The 15,922-nt window shown below is 48.4% G+C and overlaps 2 protein-coding genes across 2 annotated transcripts; both read left to right on the top strand.

Annotated features, from left to right (window-relative positions):
- The first annotated feature begins 6,935 nt into the window (after positions 1-6,935).
- Positions 6,936-12,321, top strand: LOC101760403 (probable inactive receptor kinase At5g10020). The gene is made up of 4 exons (XM_004984501.4): positions 6,936-7,295; positions 7,385-8,532; positions 9,675-11,306; positions 11,395-12,321. The coding sequence occupies exons 2-4, from the start codon at positions 7,608-7,610 to the stop codon at positions 11,982-11,984; spliced, it is 3,147 nt and encodes a 1,048-aa protein (XP_004984558.1). The 5' UTR covers positions 6,936-7,295; positions 7,385-7,607; the 3' UTR covers positions 11,985-12,321.
- A 241-nt stretch (positions 12,322-12,562) lies between these two features.
- On the top strand, positions 12,563-15,659 carry LOC101760001 (guanylate kinase 2, chloroplastic/mitochondrial). The gene is made up of 4 exons (XM_004984499.3): positions 12,563-12,960; positions 13,051-13,182; positions 13,264-13,455; positions 14,805-15,659. Exons 1-4 carry the CDS (start codon positions 12,760-12,762, stop codon positions 15,141-15,143), a joined length of 864 nt encoding a protein of 287 aa, XP_004984556.1. The 5' UTR covers positions 12,563-12,759; the 3' UTR covers positions 15,144-15,659.
- The last annotated feature ends 263 nt before the right edge of the window (positions 15,660-15,922 follow it).

Here is a 15,922-nt window from a genome sequence, read left to right as displayed (position 1 = left end):
AAGTAGCCACGGTATACTGTGCCTATCAAAGATGTAATAAAGTCTGTTTTTTAAATAGAAATAAAAAATAAAAATTGCATGACTGGTACTAGATGTTTCATATTTCAACTTTGCTAGCCCCTAGTGCTGCTTACTGCTTCATGTGCATATCTACCCTTGATCTTCTAACGTACACAAAATCTTCTCCATAGTTGCTACTATGAATGTTTAATAATAAGTTTCCCATACACATCTATCATATCGCTGCTTTCATGCCGCAAAGCACGCCAAGCATCATTCTCCCAACAGCATGTGACGTGTACTAACAAACAGCAGTTAGCTAAAGCCAGAAGGCTAAGCAAGTCTATTTACGTGTTACAGTACTATAAGCACAGCACAGTACTTGTATATTGGCTGCAGGCCTGATGAAGCCTATAGTGGCACTATGATTTGTCCAGTTTATTGTTCATAGGTCAACCAATTAGGCAGACCGTGCCCAACCATGGCCAACTTGCATCCCTATTCTACTCGTCGTGATTCTGAAGTCCCTGATGTACTCCTACATGCTTAGGTACGTTGGCAATGATGTCATGTTGAGGAGGTGCTTCATACAAACAAAGATTGGTAACACCATGAAATCCATGATGCCAGTAGATCAAAACTCACTAGCGCCCACGATACCAAATAAAATCACAAGAAGAGTAGGTACTACTGTTACAGACTTACAGTGTAAATCTTTCTTCATGGAGAAAATGCGAAAGGGCGGTTCGTTTTGGGGCTGATGAAAGGGGGCTGTACCTGTAATATCCCCGTCCTGAAACTAATGGGTTGGGCCAGGAAGCCTAGTCAGTCATTCTTCGATTGGGCCATATTGGGGAATATTGGCCAGAATGGGCCGTGAGCCACAGAGCCCAAGTATATCTATTATTTCTTCTTCCATTTCTGTTATGCTGCAACAAAAAAGAAGCTCCGATTGCATCGTTTTGCGATTTTTTTTCTTTTAAACCTTTTAAAACTAAAATTTTAAAAATAATCACTCTCAAACTAGATTTCCAAAAATAGCACTTTTGGTCACGCCAAACGATTTGGCGTGACTCCCTATGCAATCACGCCACGTGTTTAGCGTGACCAAAGTTCCAGGCTAGCTGGCAAGCTCACCTGGCCAAACGCAGTCACGCCAAACGTGCTGACGTGACTGAGCAAGGCCAACCTCACGTGCACCGATCCCTTTTCTCTCTCTTCCTCTTCGTTTTCCTCGTTCCTCGAATCAGATCCAGCTTGAGGGGAGGGCTTAGGGCACCTCTTCGTTTTCCTCGTTCCTCAAATCCAAATCCATTTTGAGGGGAGGACTTAGGACGCCTCAGGTGCACGGGGGGAGAAAAGGGATCGGTGCACGTGAGGTTGGCCTCGCTCGGTCACGCCAGCTCGCTTGGTGCGACTACAGTCACGCCAATACATGTGCGCGTGACTAAGTCCGGCCAGGTCAGCTCGCTGGCAAACGTGGAACTTTGGTCACGCCAAAACATGCGCCGTGCCTGTGTAGGGAATCACGCCAAATTGTTTGGTGTGATCAAAAGGGCTAATTTTTGAAATCTAGTTGGAGAGGGTTTATTTTTAAAATTTTAGTTTTAAAAGGGTTAAAATAAAAAAATCTCGTTTTGCACCAACATTTCATGCCGATGGCAGCCCCCTTTTTTTTTTATCACAGCAGCTGCTGACGGCTGACCTGCAGCTGGACACTCTACTCTTTTTTTTTGTTTAAGCTAAACGGCTACACGATCGAGAAAACATGGCTCACGTATGCAAGTCACTACTGATACGCTTTGTTCGAAGCCTCAGCCCAGCCGCGACTCCCCCGGCGACAGGAACACGAAGACAACGCCGCCCGACCCGGCTGCGCAACGTCCGGCGCCGTAAGCCTGTAGCAACTCCGCCCTACTAGCCGTACTACCCATGTGCGGCGGGTTCGCCCAGGCATAAATCCACCCGTTGGTGTCCCTCCCCATCGGCCATCGCCGACGCCCACGCCCGGCGGACGGGCCAGAGCTAGCTTACCTTGCGTTACCTGCACTGTAGCCAGCCCTGTCCGGCCGCGGCCGTGCGGCTGGTCCTGGCCCGTCAGCATGGCCACGGCACGGCCCGTTGGGCATCGCTGCAGTGCCCAGCAGCCGGCCAGGGCATGTGCAATAAACCCATCCACGCGCTCCCATGCCCCCACCACCACGCACAGCGGCTGCGGCACGGGGGGGGGGGGCGCCGTTAAACTATCGCCGTCTTTTTAGCTGTCCGCGCCGGCTTTTCACCTGCGCGCGTTTGTGCCGCGGGGACACGCCGAACGCTGTCTCGTCAATCGCCACGCCGGGCCTGCTCGACCTGCCGGTACCGGCCGGTCTTTTATGACCGAGAGGGGCCAGGGGCCGAAAGGTGAGAAAGGGTGCGGTCTTTCGTGTACGCCGGCCTGTATTTTTGCCTTTTCATGAATGATTCAATCAATGAACGCCGTGGAATTACGAACGCGGGGGCGTACGGCCAGGATAGTGTCAGCGCCGAGGCACGGTTCCAGCTTCGGTGCTTGAATGCCCATTGATCATGTCCTTCGATTCCCCTCCTTCTGGCGATCGAATGGACGCCGCGTTTACTACGGGGAATAAATGTTGGCGTTCAGGGGGACTCTACTGGTACTCCATGTTACGATCAACGGTGCACGCGGTTGAAAACCAATGGTGATGAGTGAATACGATCTTAGGAGTGCCTGGCTGCGCCTACCCTACCTCCCTCCTCTCCTCCAGTGTGCAATGAGTGGGGCAGTGGGCTGGGCGATCGGCAAATCCAGAGCAAAGGTCCTGATTCCTGAAGCCTCTCGCAGTCTCAAATCGGGCTCGCCCATCACCTCCTAGAAGTAAGCGCGAGGAATAGCTGTCACCTGGCCCTTCCTTTCCATCATTGAGCGTGTGCAAAAGCCGATCCCCGCAGATCTCCACGCACACGCCACCAAAATATTGTACCCGCACAACCCAACCCACACCAGTCTCGGCAGATCCATCAAAAGCTGCGGCCCTACGATCCGACGCGCGAGAGGGCCGGGCCGTGCGTGCAGTCGCGCACCAAGAGAAAAGGCGGCACCGCACGCGGCGGTCCCTCGAGCGCCAGATCGATAATTCCCCGCGCCCCGCGGCGAGTGGCGCGCAGTTTGCCGGCCGCGGGCGCCGCTCGCTCCCCCTCATTCCCTCCGCAGGGGAGAGGGACGGAGGGAGCGGGCGGTGACATCAACTCCGCTGTGCGGCTGTGCCTGCCCGCGCCGCAGTTTTTTGCCGTGCTCGTGCGGACGCGCGCTGCTTCCGAAACCGGACCGGGGGCGCCGCCCGGCTTAATTGAGCGAGCCATCACGCAGGTGGCCGAGGCGACCGCCAAGACACCCTTGCTGCTGTTGAGAATGGCTGCTACTCGCTGTCGCTTGAGAATGCTGCGTGGATCAGTGAGTGGGGTGTGGCGGAGTAGCTAGGAGGAGGCGTGGTAGGTGATGCGTATTGATTGCGGCGAAGATTACTTAATGATGGGAAGACCGCTTGCTGCGGCGGCAGTGCACTCGAGTTCGGTCCCGTGCGCCGCGATCGATGCCTGGAAGTAGTGCCGCTGATACCCTCAAAACAAAGAAATACCACTACTGCGTGCGTGATGCCCTGCGGTTTGTCCTGATTGCGCCCATCACCCTGTGCTTACTGCCGTAATCATCTGCGAGCTCGGGACAGCGAGCTGTCCCGGCTACCTGCGTCCCACTTGCTCGCCCATCATTACTACCACCAGGCGCCACTGATCTGATCCCCCCGCACTACCAGCGGTTTGTTCGCTTGCACAAGGCGCGTAGGAGGATGCATCCACGCTATCATGGTATCAAGGACAAGTGCAGAGGTGTCGCAAGCGACTCCGAGTACAGATCAACAACGACAGCCACACCTCTCCCCCGTCTCGTCTCAGTACAGATTCATTCATTACATAGTTACCTGTACTAGAATTAGGTAAATGTACCAATAAATATTATGGGAATGAACTCATCTATGAATTTCTTTTATTAATTACCTTACCAAATCAGCAATTTTACTGGTGTGATATTGAATTTAATGTTATGAAACTCTCCATCCAAACTAGCTAGAACCCACGAGGGAACGCTCTCATCCCTAGTGTCGTCACGGACACCGGACCACGTCCTGACGACCGCCCACCGAGCAACCCTGTTGTGTCCCCCTCCGGCCTCCCGAAGGCTGAACTCACCACGACCTCGGATCCGGCGGCGGCGACAGTCGCAGCAGCGCGCGTCGGCGTCGGCGTCGGCACAGCCGCAAGCGAACAAAAGCCGTGGATCAGCGCCACCGCGCGCTGGGCGCAAGGGAACAAAAACACGGCACGGAACGCGCGTCCCGCCGCGCGCTACCCGCGCACGAAGAAGCGAACAAGGTGGCTTTCGAACGGCGTCGTCTTGTAGCCTCCGGAAGGACCTCCCCTCCTCCTGTCGCGGATCCGAGTGACCTGGGAAAAGAAAACGACCGCTGAATTGTGTGAGAAGAAAGTCCAGGTGTCTCCATTTTTCTCTACTATTAAGCTTGTGCTCCGTCCTATGTGAACACTGTCCTGACCTGACCATCATGTTTCTTCTCTAAACAAAGGAGGGGGAGATCTAAGCGCAGTACAGAATAATAACACCGTGCCAACACCTCAAATTTTGTCCGATCCCTCCTGTTGTTTTCCTGCCGACTTAGGGCCATGTTTAGTTACTCCCAACTCCCAACTTTGACACTATGCAAAAAGAAGATTCCCCATCACATCAAACTTGCGGTACATGCATAGAGTACTAAATGTAGATGAAATTAAAAACTAATTGCACAGTTTTGTTGTACTTTGCGAGACGAATCTTTTGAGCCTAATTAGTCAATATTTGGACAATAATTCACAAATACAAACGAAACGCTACAGTGTGCTACAGTGCTGTAACAGTAATTTGGCACCTCCCAAATTCCCCAACTAAACAAGGCCTAGGTCTCGTTCTCTCGGAACAGTATGGAATGCGATCTATTTCACATGGATTAATTTAATTTTGTTTAAAATTCGGTCTAACACAAAATAATTGTTCGATTCGGATCGGAATAGAGACAGTCTTGATTCTATTCCAGCTCATTTTGGTTATTCGGATCTCTTACGGTGCGTTTGGTTTAAGGGACGAAGTGGGACGGGACAAGACGATCCCACTTCGTCCCGCGTTTGGTTTGGAGACAGGTGGGACGGGAACATCCCCAGGAGGGAATATACCCTCCAAATGTGGGATGCCTCCATCCCACCAAAACGAGCGGACGGGGGCATCCCACTTCGCCCCCGTTACGCGCTGTTTATTCGCACCGGCGAAGGGTGTCAGGTTGGGCGATGGGCAGCCATCGGCGGAGGGGCTGAGCTTAGGCGGCGGATAGCCGTCGGCGGAAGGGGTGATTTTGGGCGGCGGGGGCGAGCCACCGGCGAGCGCGGGTGAGATCCGCCGCGGCCGGCGCGCGCGAGCTCACCAGGCGAGGCGCGGGGGCTGACCTCCACACGAGGGAGCTCAACCCCGGAGGGGCGGTAGCGACACGCCTACGAGCCATGGCCTCCGCGCCGGTGAGGTCGACCCCGGAGGGGTGGCGCCAGCGAGCCGGCGGGCTGCGCCTATGGCCTCCGCCCGGAGGAGCTCGCGAGGGATGAAAAAAAAGAAAAATATGGAATAGGCAATGACAAGTGGGTCCACTTTTTGATGACATGTAGGGTCCATTTATTATGCCTAACGGTGTTAAAATCGCCATCCATCCCATTCCCTCAATCTCTCGTACAAATAAAAAACTGGGACGAACTCATCCTTCTCAACCAAACATCAAATAGGATCGTCCTGTACAAAAAATGGGGACAGGATCATCCCGTCCTACTTTGTCTTCAAGCCAAACACACGCTTAGCGACCCGAAATCAATCCACATGTCTTGACCTCTGGAACGAAACCTTCCAGAATCGAGTGACATGACCGGATCCACTCATTACCCTCCAGGAACGAATCGATTCCATGATTCATGAACAACAAACGAGACCTTAATTAATCAGCTCACCGGAGTTGGTTGATTTGCTACGGAAGCGACCAAAGCTGGCAAAATCAGCAGTCAGCCACACGGCAGAGGCATGAAGAATCAACAGTGGAGGCTGGAAAAGCACAGGCGATTCGGCGATTACTAGTAGCTGGGGGGTTCATGGCGTCAAGGACAGCGCAGCCGCAGTGCCGCACCATGCTTCGCCTGCGCGCCGGCAGCCGTCGTGGCATCGTCGCCTCGCCTGCCTCCTATCACAGGCCACAGTCCTACACTGCTAGTCTGCTACAGTGCTACTGCCAGCGCATCCACAGCCCAGCTGGCAGCTCATGCTGAGTGGCAGTGTCGCCGTAGCTGACGCCTGGGGCCTGCAACGGGGGAAAGGGGATTAGCACCTGACGCCATTCCCCCTCGCGGTCTCGCCTCTAATCATGGCGGTATGAGTGCTACTCTTCACACGCTCAACAGTTTAGGAATCTCAAATCATAGGACCCGTCACGACAAAAAGTGGCTGGCACTGGGCTACCCCAACAGATCAATCCTGCCAATTACGCAAAAGAGGAGGGGAAGTAGAGTGCTTTTGTTGGAAGATGTTGTTAGCACCAGTGGGTGGCTATACTACTGTTATCTCGGATAAGAGTACGGTCGCTCGTGTACAAAAGGTACCTTTGTGAAGTAAAGCCACGCTGCCTCATTTTTTTTAATTTCGGATTTCTCTGATTTCCGTCCCAAAAGGAATTCGGCAACTTTTTTCCCTGCACGGCCGCGCTTTTCGGTTGACAGTGCCAGTGAAACGCCTCGAATCATGCGTAGTAAAAGGAACGCGGTCACCGGAGTCCCTTTCCAGCTGCTCTCCCTCCTCCACCCCTTCTCGGCTTTTCCCCCCTCTTCCTCCCTCTGCATTCCACCCGGACAGTGCCAGCAGTGTGGTCTCGCACATCGCACTGCTAGTGTACCACTCCCACTACTCCATCCACACTCTTACCCACTCTCTCCACACACGCCATTGCTGCTCCTCCTCGTCGTACCCCCAAATGGAGCGGCAGCAGCCTGCATTCCGCTCTTACCTCCCTGGAGCGCATTCGCTCCAGCATTGATACAGGGGAAGCTCCAGCGGATCGCCGGCCCCTCATTCTCCCTGCCGGATCCTCCACCCACCGGCCGCCGCCGCGACTCTGTCGGCGTAGAGGGGGTGGAGATCCGTCGAGGCCCATCTCTTGTCGTTGGTTAGTAATCCTTTGGATGAAGCAATTAGCACAGTGCCATTTCTTTTCTTGGATGACAAAATTCCAACTTGCTCTGTGCACATTTGCAGCGGTTTCCGTTTCTTGATGCCTCGGTTCCTGACTCCGTTCTTCCTGATTGCTCTCTTGTCGTGCCGGCATCCTTAATCCCTTCTCTCGGTTCCAAGGGGCTTAAACCCTACCCTATCCGCTTCATCTCAAGCTCAGTATTCCAAATTTTTTATCTCATTTGCATGAACATTGCTTCAATTGCCTGGCTGCAAAGATTGCCTGGCTGCAAAGAAGGGTCTTGCAATGCGGCTCATCTTCTTGTGCCTCTCGATTTGGGCCGTGTGTTATGCGGCCTCTTCGGTGGCTGCTTCAGACACGGAGGCACTGCTGGAATTCGGCAGGGGCATCCGGCAAGACCCGTCCCGCCGTGAGGCCACCGCCACCCCCTGGAACCCCACGAGCGCGCTGGACGCTGACGGCTGTCCCGTCGATTGGCACGGCGTGCAGTGCAGCGGCGGCCAGATTCTTTCTATCGCGCTTGACGGCATTGGGCTCGTTGGGAATGCTACCCTGTCGGCGCTTGCGAGGATGCCGATGCTCCGGAACTTGTCCCTGTCAAACAACAAGCTGGAAGGGTTCTTGCCGCGTGAGCTGGGTTCGATGGCGTCGTTGCAGCTGCTGGATCTGTCGAACAACAGGTTCTCAGGTTCAATTCCCCCTGAATTGACTAAGCTGGCTGGTTTGGGGCATCTCAATCTCTCTTCCAACGGTTTTCATGGTGCGTTGCCATTGGGTTTCCGGAACTTGAGGAAATTGAAGTATTTGGACCTTCGTGGCAATGGCTTCACCGGCAGATTGGATGACATATTTGTGCAGCTGCAGAGCCCAGTCCATGTCGATTTGAGCTGCAACCAGTTCTCAGGATCCTTGGCATCGATCTCTGACAACTCATCTATGGCTAGCACGCTTCAGTACTTGAATGTTAGCCATAATGTGCTGTCAGGAGCATTATTTGACAGTGATCCGATGCCTTTGTTAGACAGTCTTGAGGTGTTTGATGCAAGTTTCAATATGCTCAGTGGCAATATTCCGCAGTTTAACTTTGTCATCTCCCTCAAGGCGTTGCGACTGCAGAACAATAATTTTTCAGGCTCCATCCCAGAAGCACTCTTTCGGGAGACCTCTATGGTGCTGACTGAACTGGACCTTAGCTGCAACCAACTTAGAGGTCAGATAATTTTTCTACTCTGAGTCTCATGCTTATATTAAATATTGCATTCATCTCGCTTTTATGCATGCATCTTTCTCCACAACATATTATTACTAATGCTTGAACCAGCATATTATAATGAGATGCATGGAAAAGGTGGGCATTATGAAAACAATGGGTTTACTTTGTTGTGCAATGCGCTGCCATCATCTTGTTTTTTTTCCATAGACAATGTGTGTGGCTTCTTTTGTGAGCTGACAGTGCATACAATTTTAAAGCATACAAATGGTGTGGATCAGCTGAAACACCTAATACGTAGGAAGGGGAAATTGCTCATTTCCTTCTTCCGACTCTACACGGAAGTTGCTAACTACTACTCCCTCCATCCCAAATTATAAGTCATTCCAAGAATCTTGGAGAGTCAAAGTATCTCAAGTTTGACCAAATTTATATGATAATATAATAACATTTATGATGTCAACTAAGTATCATTAGATTCTTCATCAATTATATTTTCATAGTATACCTATTTGATGTCATAAATTTTTATAATTTTCTCTATAATTTTGGTCAAACTTGAGATGCTTTGACCCTCCAAGATTCTTGGAATGACTTATAATTTGGAATGGAGGGAGTACGAGCTACTGTTATATGAATCACCATTATATTCCAAAAATACATCTTTTGTCACTAATTGCTCAATTTTGAGACTGTCAATGTGCACAGCTAAAGCAATGATGTTCTGCTAGTTGTCTCGTATTTTATATTATTCCTCTTTGGATCAACAACAGCAAGCAAAGGGAATAATATTTGCTGATCAAGTTTGGCCGTTTCCATACATGTCATACTAAACCAATAAGGAAAGTGGCAATAGGAAATTTAAGTTCTTAACAATGGTTTATCTGTGGTAGCTTGTTGATTGCAATTTTTTAGAACTATCAATTTGAGGTTTCAAGAAGTGATTCAATGTTTGTAAGATTCATAAACCTTCTCATTTAAAACGAGAATTGAATCAAATCCTAAAACATCTATTGTATATATACTTTGGCACTGGTATGCATGCTATGTCTTGAACCATTCTATTTCTATAAAATGCATAGCATTTTAGCAATCATGGAACTGATTGCCTCTAGTTTCTGTCCCTTTTTTCTCTTACACAGGTCCAATCAGACGTGTAACATCGACGAATTTGAAGTACCTGAACCTGTCATACAATAGTCTTGAGGGAGCTTTACCAATCACATTTGGAAGTTGTTCAATCGTTGATCTGAGTGGAAACATGCTGTCTGGGAACTTATCGGTTGCCCGAACATGGGGAAATTATCTCCAGATGATTGATCTGAGCTCAAATAGATTAATTGGAACTTGGCCAAATGAGACAACCCAGTTTTTGAGGCTGACATCATTGAGGATTTCGAACAACTTGCTAGCAGGAGAACTGCCAATTGTCCTTGGAACCTATCCAGAGTTGATTTCCATTGACCTCAGTCTCAATCAGCTACATGGACCTTTACCTGGAAATCTGTTTACAGCGGTTAAGCTGACCTTTCTAAATCTTTCAGGCAATAGCTTTGAAGGGAATCTACCCCTTTCGAATTCCGATGCCAAGAACTCGACTTCCATAGACCTGTCCATTTTCCCTGTGCGAACTTCAAACCTCTCATTTGTTGATCTTTCAAACAATTCTTTGAATGGCTCACTGCCAACAGGCATTGGTGATTTAAGTGCGTTGACATTGCTGAACCTTCGTCAAAACAACTTTACTGGCCAAATCCCAAGAGCAATCACCAAGCTTAAGAATTTGCTATACATTGACTTATCAAGCAACCATTTCAATGGTAGCATACCTGATGGCCTCCCTGATGAACTTGTTGAGTTTAATGTCTCCTACAATAACCTGTCTGGCTCTGTTCCGAGTAATTTACTTAAATTCCCAGATTCATCCTTCCATCCAGGGAATGAATTACTCATTCTTCCTCGCTCTGAATCACTAAATGGCTCTGACAAATCAGATGAGGGAAGGCACGGCATGAAGCGTGGAATTCTATATGCATTGATTGTATGTGTTGTTGTATTTGTTACCGGGATTATTGTGCTTTTGCTTGTTCATTGGAAGATCAATAGCTGGAAGAGTAGTGAAAAAGGTACTAACCAAGGTAAACAGCCTGTAACTCAAGGTCAGAGTGCTCATAGAAGTGCAGAAACTTCAACAACTGAAATGCATGATGTATCATTAGGATCGTCGCCTACTGCACAGTCTGGAGCTGTTTCATTGCCTGGAAGGGAAAGACATCCTGAATCCCAAGATGTGCCAGTTGATGTTGCTTATTTCAACGAGCCAATTGGTAGTAGCTCAGCCCTTAAAGACAGCGCTACATCATCAATGCCTTCTTTGTCATCATCACCACCTGATGCGTGCACCCAACATCGTCACTCTATCTTTAGAGTGCACTCTCCTGACAAACTGGTTGGGGATTTACATCTCTTTGACAATTCAGTTGTGTTCACAGCAGAGGAGCTCTCTTGCGCCCCTGCTGAGATAATTGGCAGGAGCTGCCATGGGACATCCTACAAGGCTACACTTGACAATGGGTACATGCTGACAGTGAAGTGGCTGAAGGAGGGCTTTGCTAAGAGTAAGAAAGAATTTTCCCGTGAAATAAAAAAGCTTGGTTGTGTTAAACATCCCAATCTTGTTCCACTGCGAGGCTACTACTGGGGCCCTAAAGAGCATGAGAGGATCATCATATCGGATTATGTAGATGCCACATCTCTATCTACCTACTTGTCTGGTAAGATGGTTTCTTCACTTCTTCGCTCATCAAATTCTTCCAGCAGACAATCTGAACATTTTCTGATGAATATTTTGATCCTCTCCAGAATTTGAAGAGCGGAATCTCCCACCTCTGTCAGTAGGCCAGAGGCTGAACATTGCAACCGACATTGCCCACTGTCTAGATTACCTGCACAATGAGCGTGTTATCCCACACGGCAACATTAAGTCATCGAATGTCCTGATTCAGAACTCCACTCCATCTGCCCTGGTAACCGACTACAGCCTTCACAGGCTGATGACTCCGACGGGCATGGCCGAGCAGGTCCTCAACGCTGGTGCCCTAGGATACTCCCCGCCTGAGTTTTCAAGCACCAGCAAGCCATGCCCATCTCTGAAGAGCGATGTATACGCTTTTGGTGTGATTCTGCTCGAGCTGCTGACAGGGAAGATTGCTGGTGAGATCATCTGTGTGAATGACGGCGTGGTTGATCTGACGGACTGGGTGAGGATGCTAGCACTGGAGGAGCGTGTCTCGGAATGCTACGACCGGAACATTGTGGAAGCTGGGAGCTCAGATGGCGCCCCGAAGGCGCTGGATGACATGCTGCGCATCGCGATCCGATGTATCCGGTCTGCGTCGGAGAGGCCGGAGATCCGGACGGTGTTCGAGGACCTCTCGTCCCTGTCGTCGTGACCGGAGTTCTTGGTAGTGTACATCTCGTACTTACATCAGCTTGTGGAAACTCGGAGAGGGTATACTAACAATTGCTAGGATTTTGTGGTGATGTGTGTAGTATCCTTGAGCATTCGTTGTTTGGGTTGCTCTTCCTGGGAATAGTCGATTCGTTATTAGTTAGTCCACAATTTTTAGCAGTAGATGGTTGTGAGAATAAGTTTGTGCATTGAGATTTCAGACATCAGAAAGGAAAAATAAACAATGATGTAGTGATTTGTTGTTCGATTTGCTGCTGCAGCGCTTGTAATTGATCAGGCAGCAACTTTTGTGACAGTAATATAGTTTCTGACAACCATGATGAGTCTTTAGCTGGAGGAACAAGGGCAGATTATCCTGGTGTTGCTTGATGCTTCCATGTATTTGGTTCCTGCAAAGATGCGCGGCAGATTCTTGCTTCACAAATAAACAATGCATTCAAGAGGAAACTTTGGGGCAAGAACATATGCTTTGTCAACTGGGAGAGGGACGTATTTCAATGCGTTGTCAATTCTCTTCTTGTGCTCCCACAATTTCTCTTTTTTCTTTTGTTTCAAAGAGGGCCATAGCAGGTAGTCTGACCATTACTCAATTCGTTTTATCCCTAGAACACGCCATTCTCGCGGCAGAAAAGCCCTCAAAAACCTCTCAAACCCCTCTGCCATCGGCCATCCTTTCCTTTCCTACTCCAATCTCCAATCCCCGCACCCGCCGCTCCCCTCCGCCACCCTCCCCCTCTCCTTCCAGAACCTTCTCGATGCTTCTCTCCCGAAGGTTCTCCTGCGCCCTCGCCCGCGCCCCATCCCTCATCCGGGGCCGGCCCCTCCCGCCGCGCGCCGCCCCGGCCACCCCTCCCGCGTCCCGCCCACCGCCCCGCCGCCTCATGTCCTCCTCCTCCGCTGGGTGGCAGCACGCCTCCCGCCCCCCTCCGCCGCCGCCTCACCCCGGCGCCGAGAAGGTCCTGGATAACACGCTGACGCTGTCCTTTTCTGCTCCTATCTCCATCGCCTAACGCGTCCTGAGGTGTTCGTTTGCTGTGCCACTGCAGGATCAGCTGTTCCGGGGACTGGAGGCGGCGCTGGGCACCACGTTCAGCTCCGAGCCGCTGGCGCCGCCGCCGCAGCCTATGATCCTCGTCATCAGCGGACCTAGCGGTGTCGGCAAGGACGCCGTCATCAAGGTGATACCCTGCAACCGCAGTGTTGATTCATGTCTGGTTTCATCCTTTGGTTTTACAATGCCGGATTGGTTTGCTCTCCAGAGGCTCCAAGAGGAGAGGGAAGGGATGCATTTCGTTGTGACCGCGACAAGCAGGGCGATGCGGCCAGGTGAAGTTGACGGGAAAGACTATTACTTCATCACTAAGGAGGAGTTCCTCACGATGATTGAGAGGGATGAGTTGCTTGAGTACGCTCTTGTTTATGGGGAGTACAAAGGGATCCCCAAGCAACAGGTATGATGTCCTGGTTGTTTGTTTACACCACAATTGTTGGTTTGCTTTCAGAATTTGTGTACATGGCCATGCTAGATAAAAGGTATGACTTCCGAGTTAGGACAAGGAATACCTAATGATTAACGATTGCCATTGTACACTGATAATGGTTTGCTTATGCACTTATGATGTTATGTTTATGCAATATGAGTAACTAGATATTGTATCATTGCTGAAAATCATGTTGTACCTTTAGAACAAGAGGTAAGTGTATCAGTGGTGAAACTAAAGTTTTCATTGAAATCGTTGTAGACTCAAGTGACGAAAATAAACAAACAAACATAGAACCTTGAATTGCATGGTACAAAAGTTCAACATATCCAAATTCAGAAAGACGGCAATTGCCTGTTCGACTTGAGAAACTATCCCATCAGTATTTCCTTTCCCAAAACACATATGCAAAAGAGCAGCACTGTTGACCTAGTACCTAATAGAAATGTAACTCATAGCACACAATAATTTTAGTTACAAATATTTGCAACCTTTAAATTCCAGAATTATAATGAATGTTGTGGCTAATAAAACTTTAACCACCTTTCAACTTGTTAGATTATCTAAGTAATGTCTTACTAGGTTAGTCTGATGGTTTATAACTGTATATGTATACAGAGTTAGTCACAGGACTTGTGTGAGCTGTGTAGGTTCAACTCCTTGTCTTACCCCAGCTCTGTGAAGCAAAGAACAGGGTTCACTCCACTTTATTTGCAAAGCAGCTCAGCTCCTACCATAGCTCACAAGACTGTAATAGTATATGTGTTTGCAACTGATTGTTATCATATTTGCTACACATATCAAGTCAATTTGAGCTATGGGTACAACTATGCTTTGAAATTTGTTGAAAAACATTACCGTACCATGATTTGGGCATGGCACCTTCCTTGTAACCGTCACGGGCTAACGGTTTGTGAATAATGATTGATTTAGTCCAGTGGTAAGTTCTATTCTGCCATTTTTGCCTCTTTTGTGATGCTTGATAGGAGGTTCAAACTCCCATCATCTAAAAGATTATTGCGTTAGTTAATTTCTGCAAATTCTATCTTTCATGTTTTGCTGTCTCTGGTATGCCAACAATCAGTATGTGTTTTCTCCCCTTCATGCCAGCTATGTTTTGATTGAAAGAATTTGTAAGCATTTATTGAACCTAAGGACATCATTTCTGAGCAGAATGGACTGAATGAATGATCTAATCCACATATTCACCTAAGAAATTGTGTCTTGGTGTTTTTGGGTAAAAATACTATACAGGTCTGAAGGAGTGGTCTATCTACACAAACTTGAAACTTCTAATACATATTACTTTTGGCATCCAGATTCGCGACTACATGGCAAAAGGCTGTGACATTGTCTTGAGAGTGGACATTCAAGGAGCAGCAACTTTGAGAGAGATACTCGGTGAATCTGCAGTTTTCATATTTTTAGTTGCAGAGAGTGAAGAGGCACTTGTTAAAAGGCTAATCCACCGTAAAACAGAAACGTCAGATATGCTTCTTGTCAGAATTGCAACAGCCAGGGAGGAGGTGAGACGCATGCAAAATTTTGACTATGTGGTTGTAAATGCTGAAGGGAAGCTTGAGGAGGCTGTTAAACAAGTGGAGTCTATCATTGATGCTGAGAAGGCTAAAATTCACAAGCGGCCTGTCAATATCTAACCTAAAGCTCATGTGACCTATGGCTAATATATTCATCTGTTTGAAGGAAAATTGTCTGTACGACTGAATCTGTCCAAGTTTGCTGAAGTGTGAAGGAAATTCGTTACAACAATTTGACTAAGTTCAGGTTTGAGTAGTCAAAAAGTTCAATGGACTGCAGAGTCATGGGAATATAACATGTTATCTTAAGCAGTCTTCCTTGTGATACTTTACAGGATGTATATTCTATTTACTTTTCATTATTTGTCTCTCTTTTTTTTTTCTTGACGGGAGGAATCTAAAGGTTGTATTCCCTCCATTCCAAATTATAGGTCGTTTTGTTTTTTCTAGATGCATAGATATTATTATGCATCTAGATATAGGATTTATCTAAGTGCATAACAAAGTATATAAATCTAATAAAGTCAAAACGACCTATAATTTGGGTCGGAGGGAGTAGCAAACTTCCTAGTTCTAACGGAAGGGCTGTAACAAACTAGTTCCGGATGAAATCTTAAATGATGTTTTTTCCCTTTCCATACTGATTAGCGTTTTACTGGGCTGCCTGCCTGCCTGGGCATGTACAAGAAATGGGTGCCCTAAATAGCAAAGTTGCCAGTTTGGCTGCAATAAAATTTACTTTGTAATTTCCCATGCTGGAATAGATCTTCGCACAGTGTAATCCTTGAAATCCATAACCCTCAGAGTTTTCTGTGCGCCTGCAAACCATGTCTAAGCAATTTATTTGGTACTCTATCCTTTTTAAGTATATGAATTTTTTAACTACTAGCTTGTACTAA

The sequence above is a fragment of the Setaria italica genome, chromosome IX (assembly GCF_000263155.2).
Source record: "Setaria italica strain Yugu1 chromosome IX, Setaria_italica_v2.0, whole genome shotgun sequence".
Taxonomy (NCBI): domain Eukaryota; kingdom Viridiplantae; phylum Streptophyta; class Magnoliopsida; order Poales; family Poaceae; genus Setaria; species Setaria italica.
This window is presented reverse-complemented; position numbering and strand designations above follow the sequence as displayed.

Coding starts and splice junctions, on each gene's coding strand:
- LOC101760403 (XM_004984501.4), top strand. CDS start 7,608: ATGCGGCTCATCTTCTTGTGCCTCTCGATTTGGGCCGTGTGTTATGCG. Junction 8,533..9,674: donor TAGCTGCAACCAACTTAGAG/GTCAGATAATTT, acceptor TCTCTTACACAG/GTCCAATCAGACGTGTAACA. Junction 11,307..11,394: donor TCTATCTACCTACTTGTCTG/GTAAGATGGTTT, acceptor GATCCTCTCCAG/AATTTGAAGAGCGGAATCTC.
- LOC101760001 (XM_004984499.3), top strand. CDS start 12,760: ATGCTTCTCTCCCGAAGGTTCTCCTGCGCCCTCGCCCGCGCCCCATCC. Junction 13,183..13,263: donor GCAAGGACGCCGTCATCAAG/GTGATACCCTGC, acceptor TTTGCTCTCCAG/AGGCTCCAAGAGGAGAGGGA. Junction 13,456..14,804: donor AAGGGATCCCCAAGCAACAG/GTATGATGTCCT, acceptor TTTGGCATCCAG/ATTCGCGACTACATGGCAAA.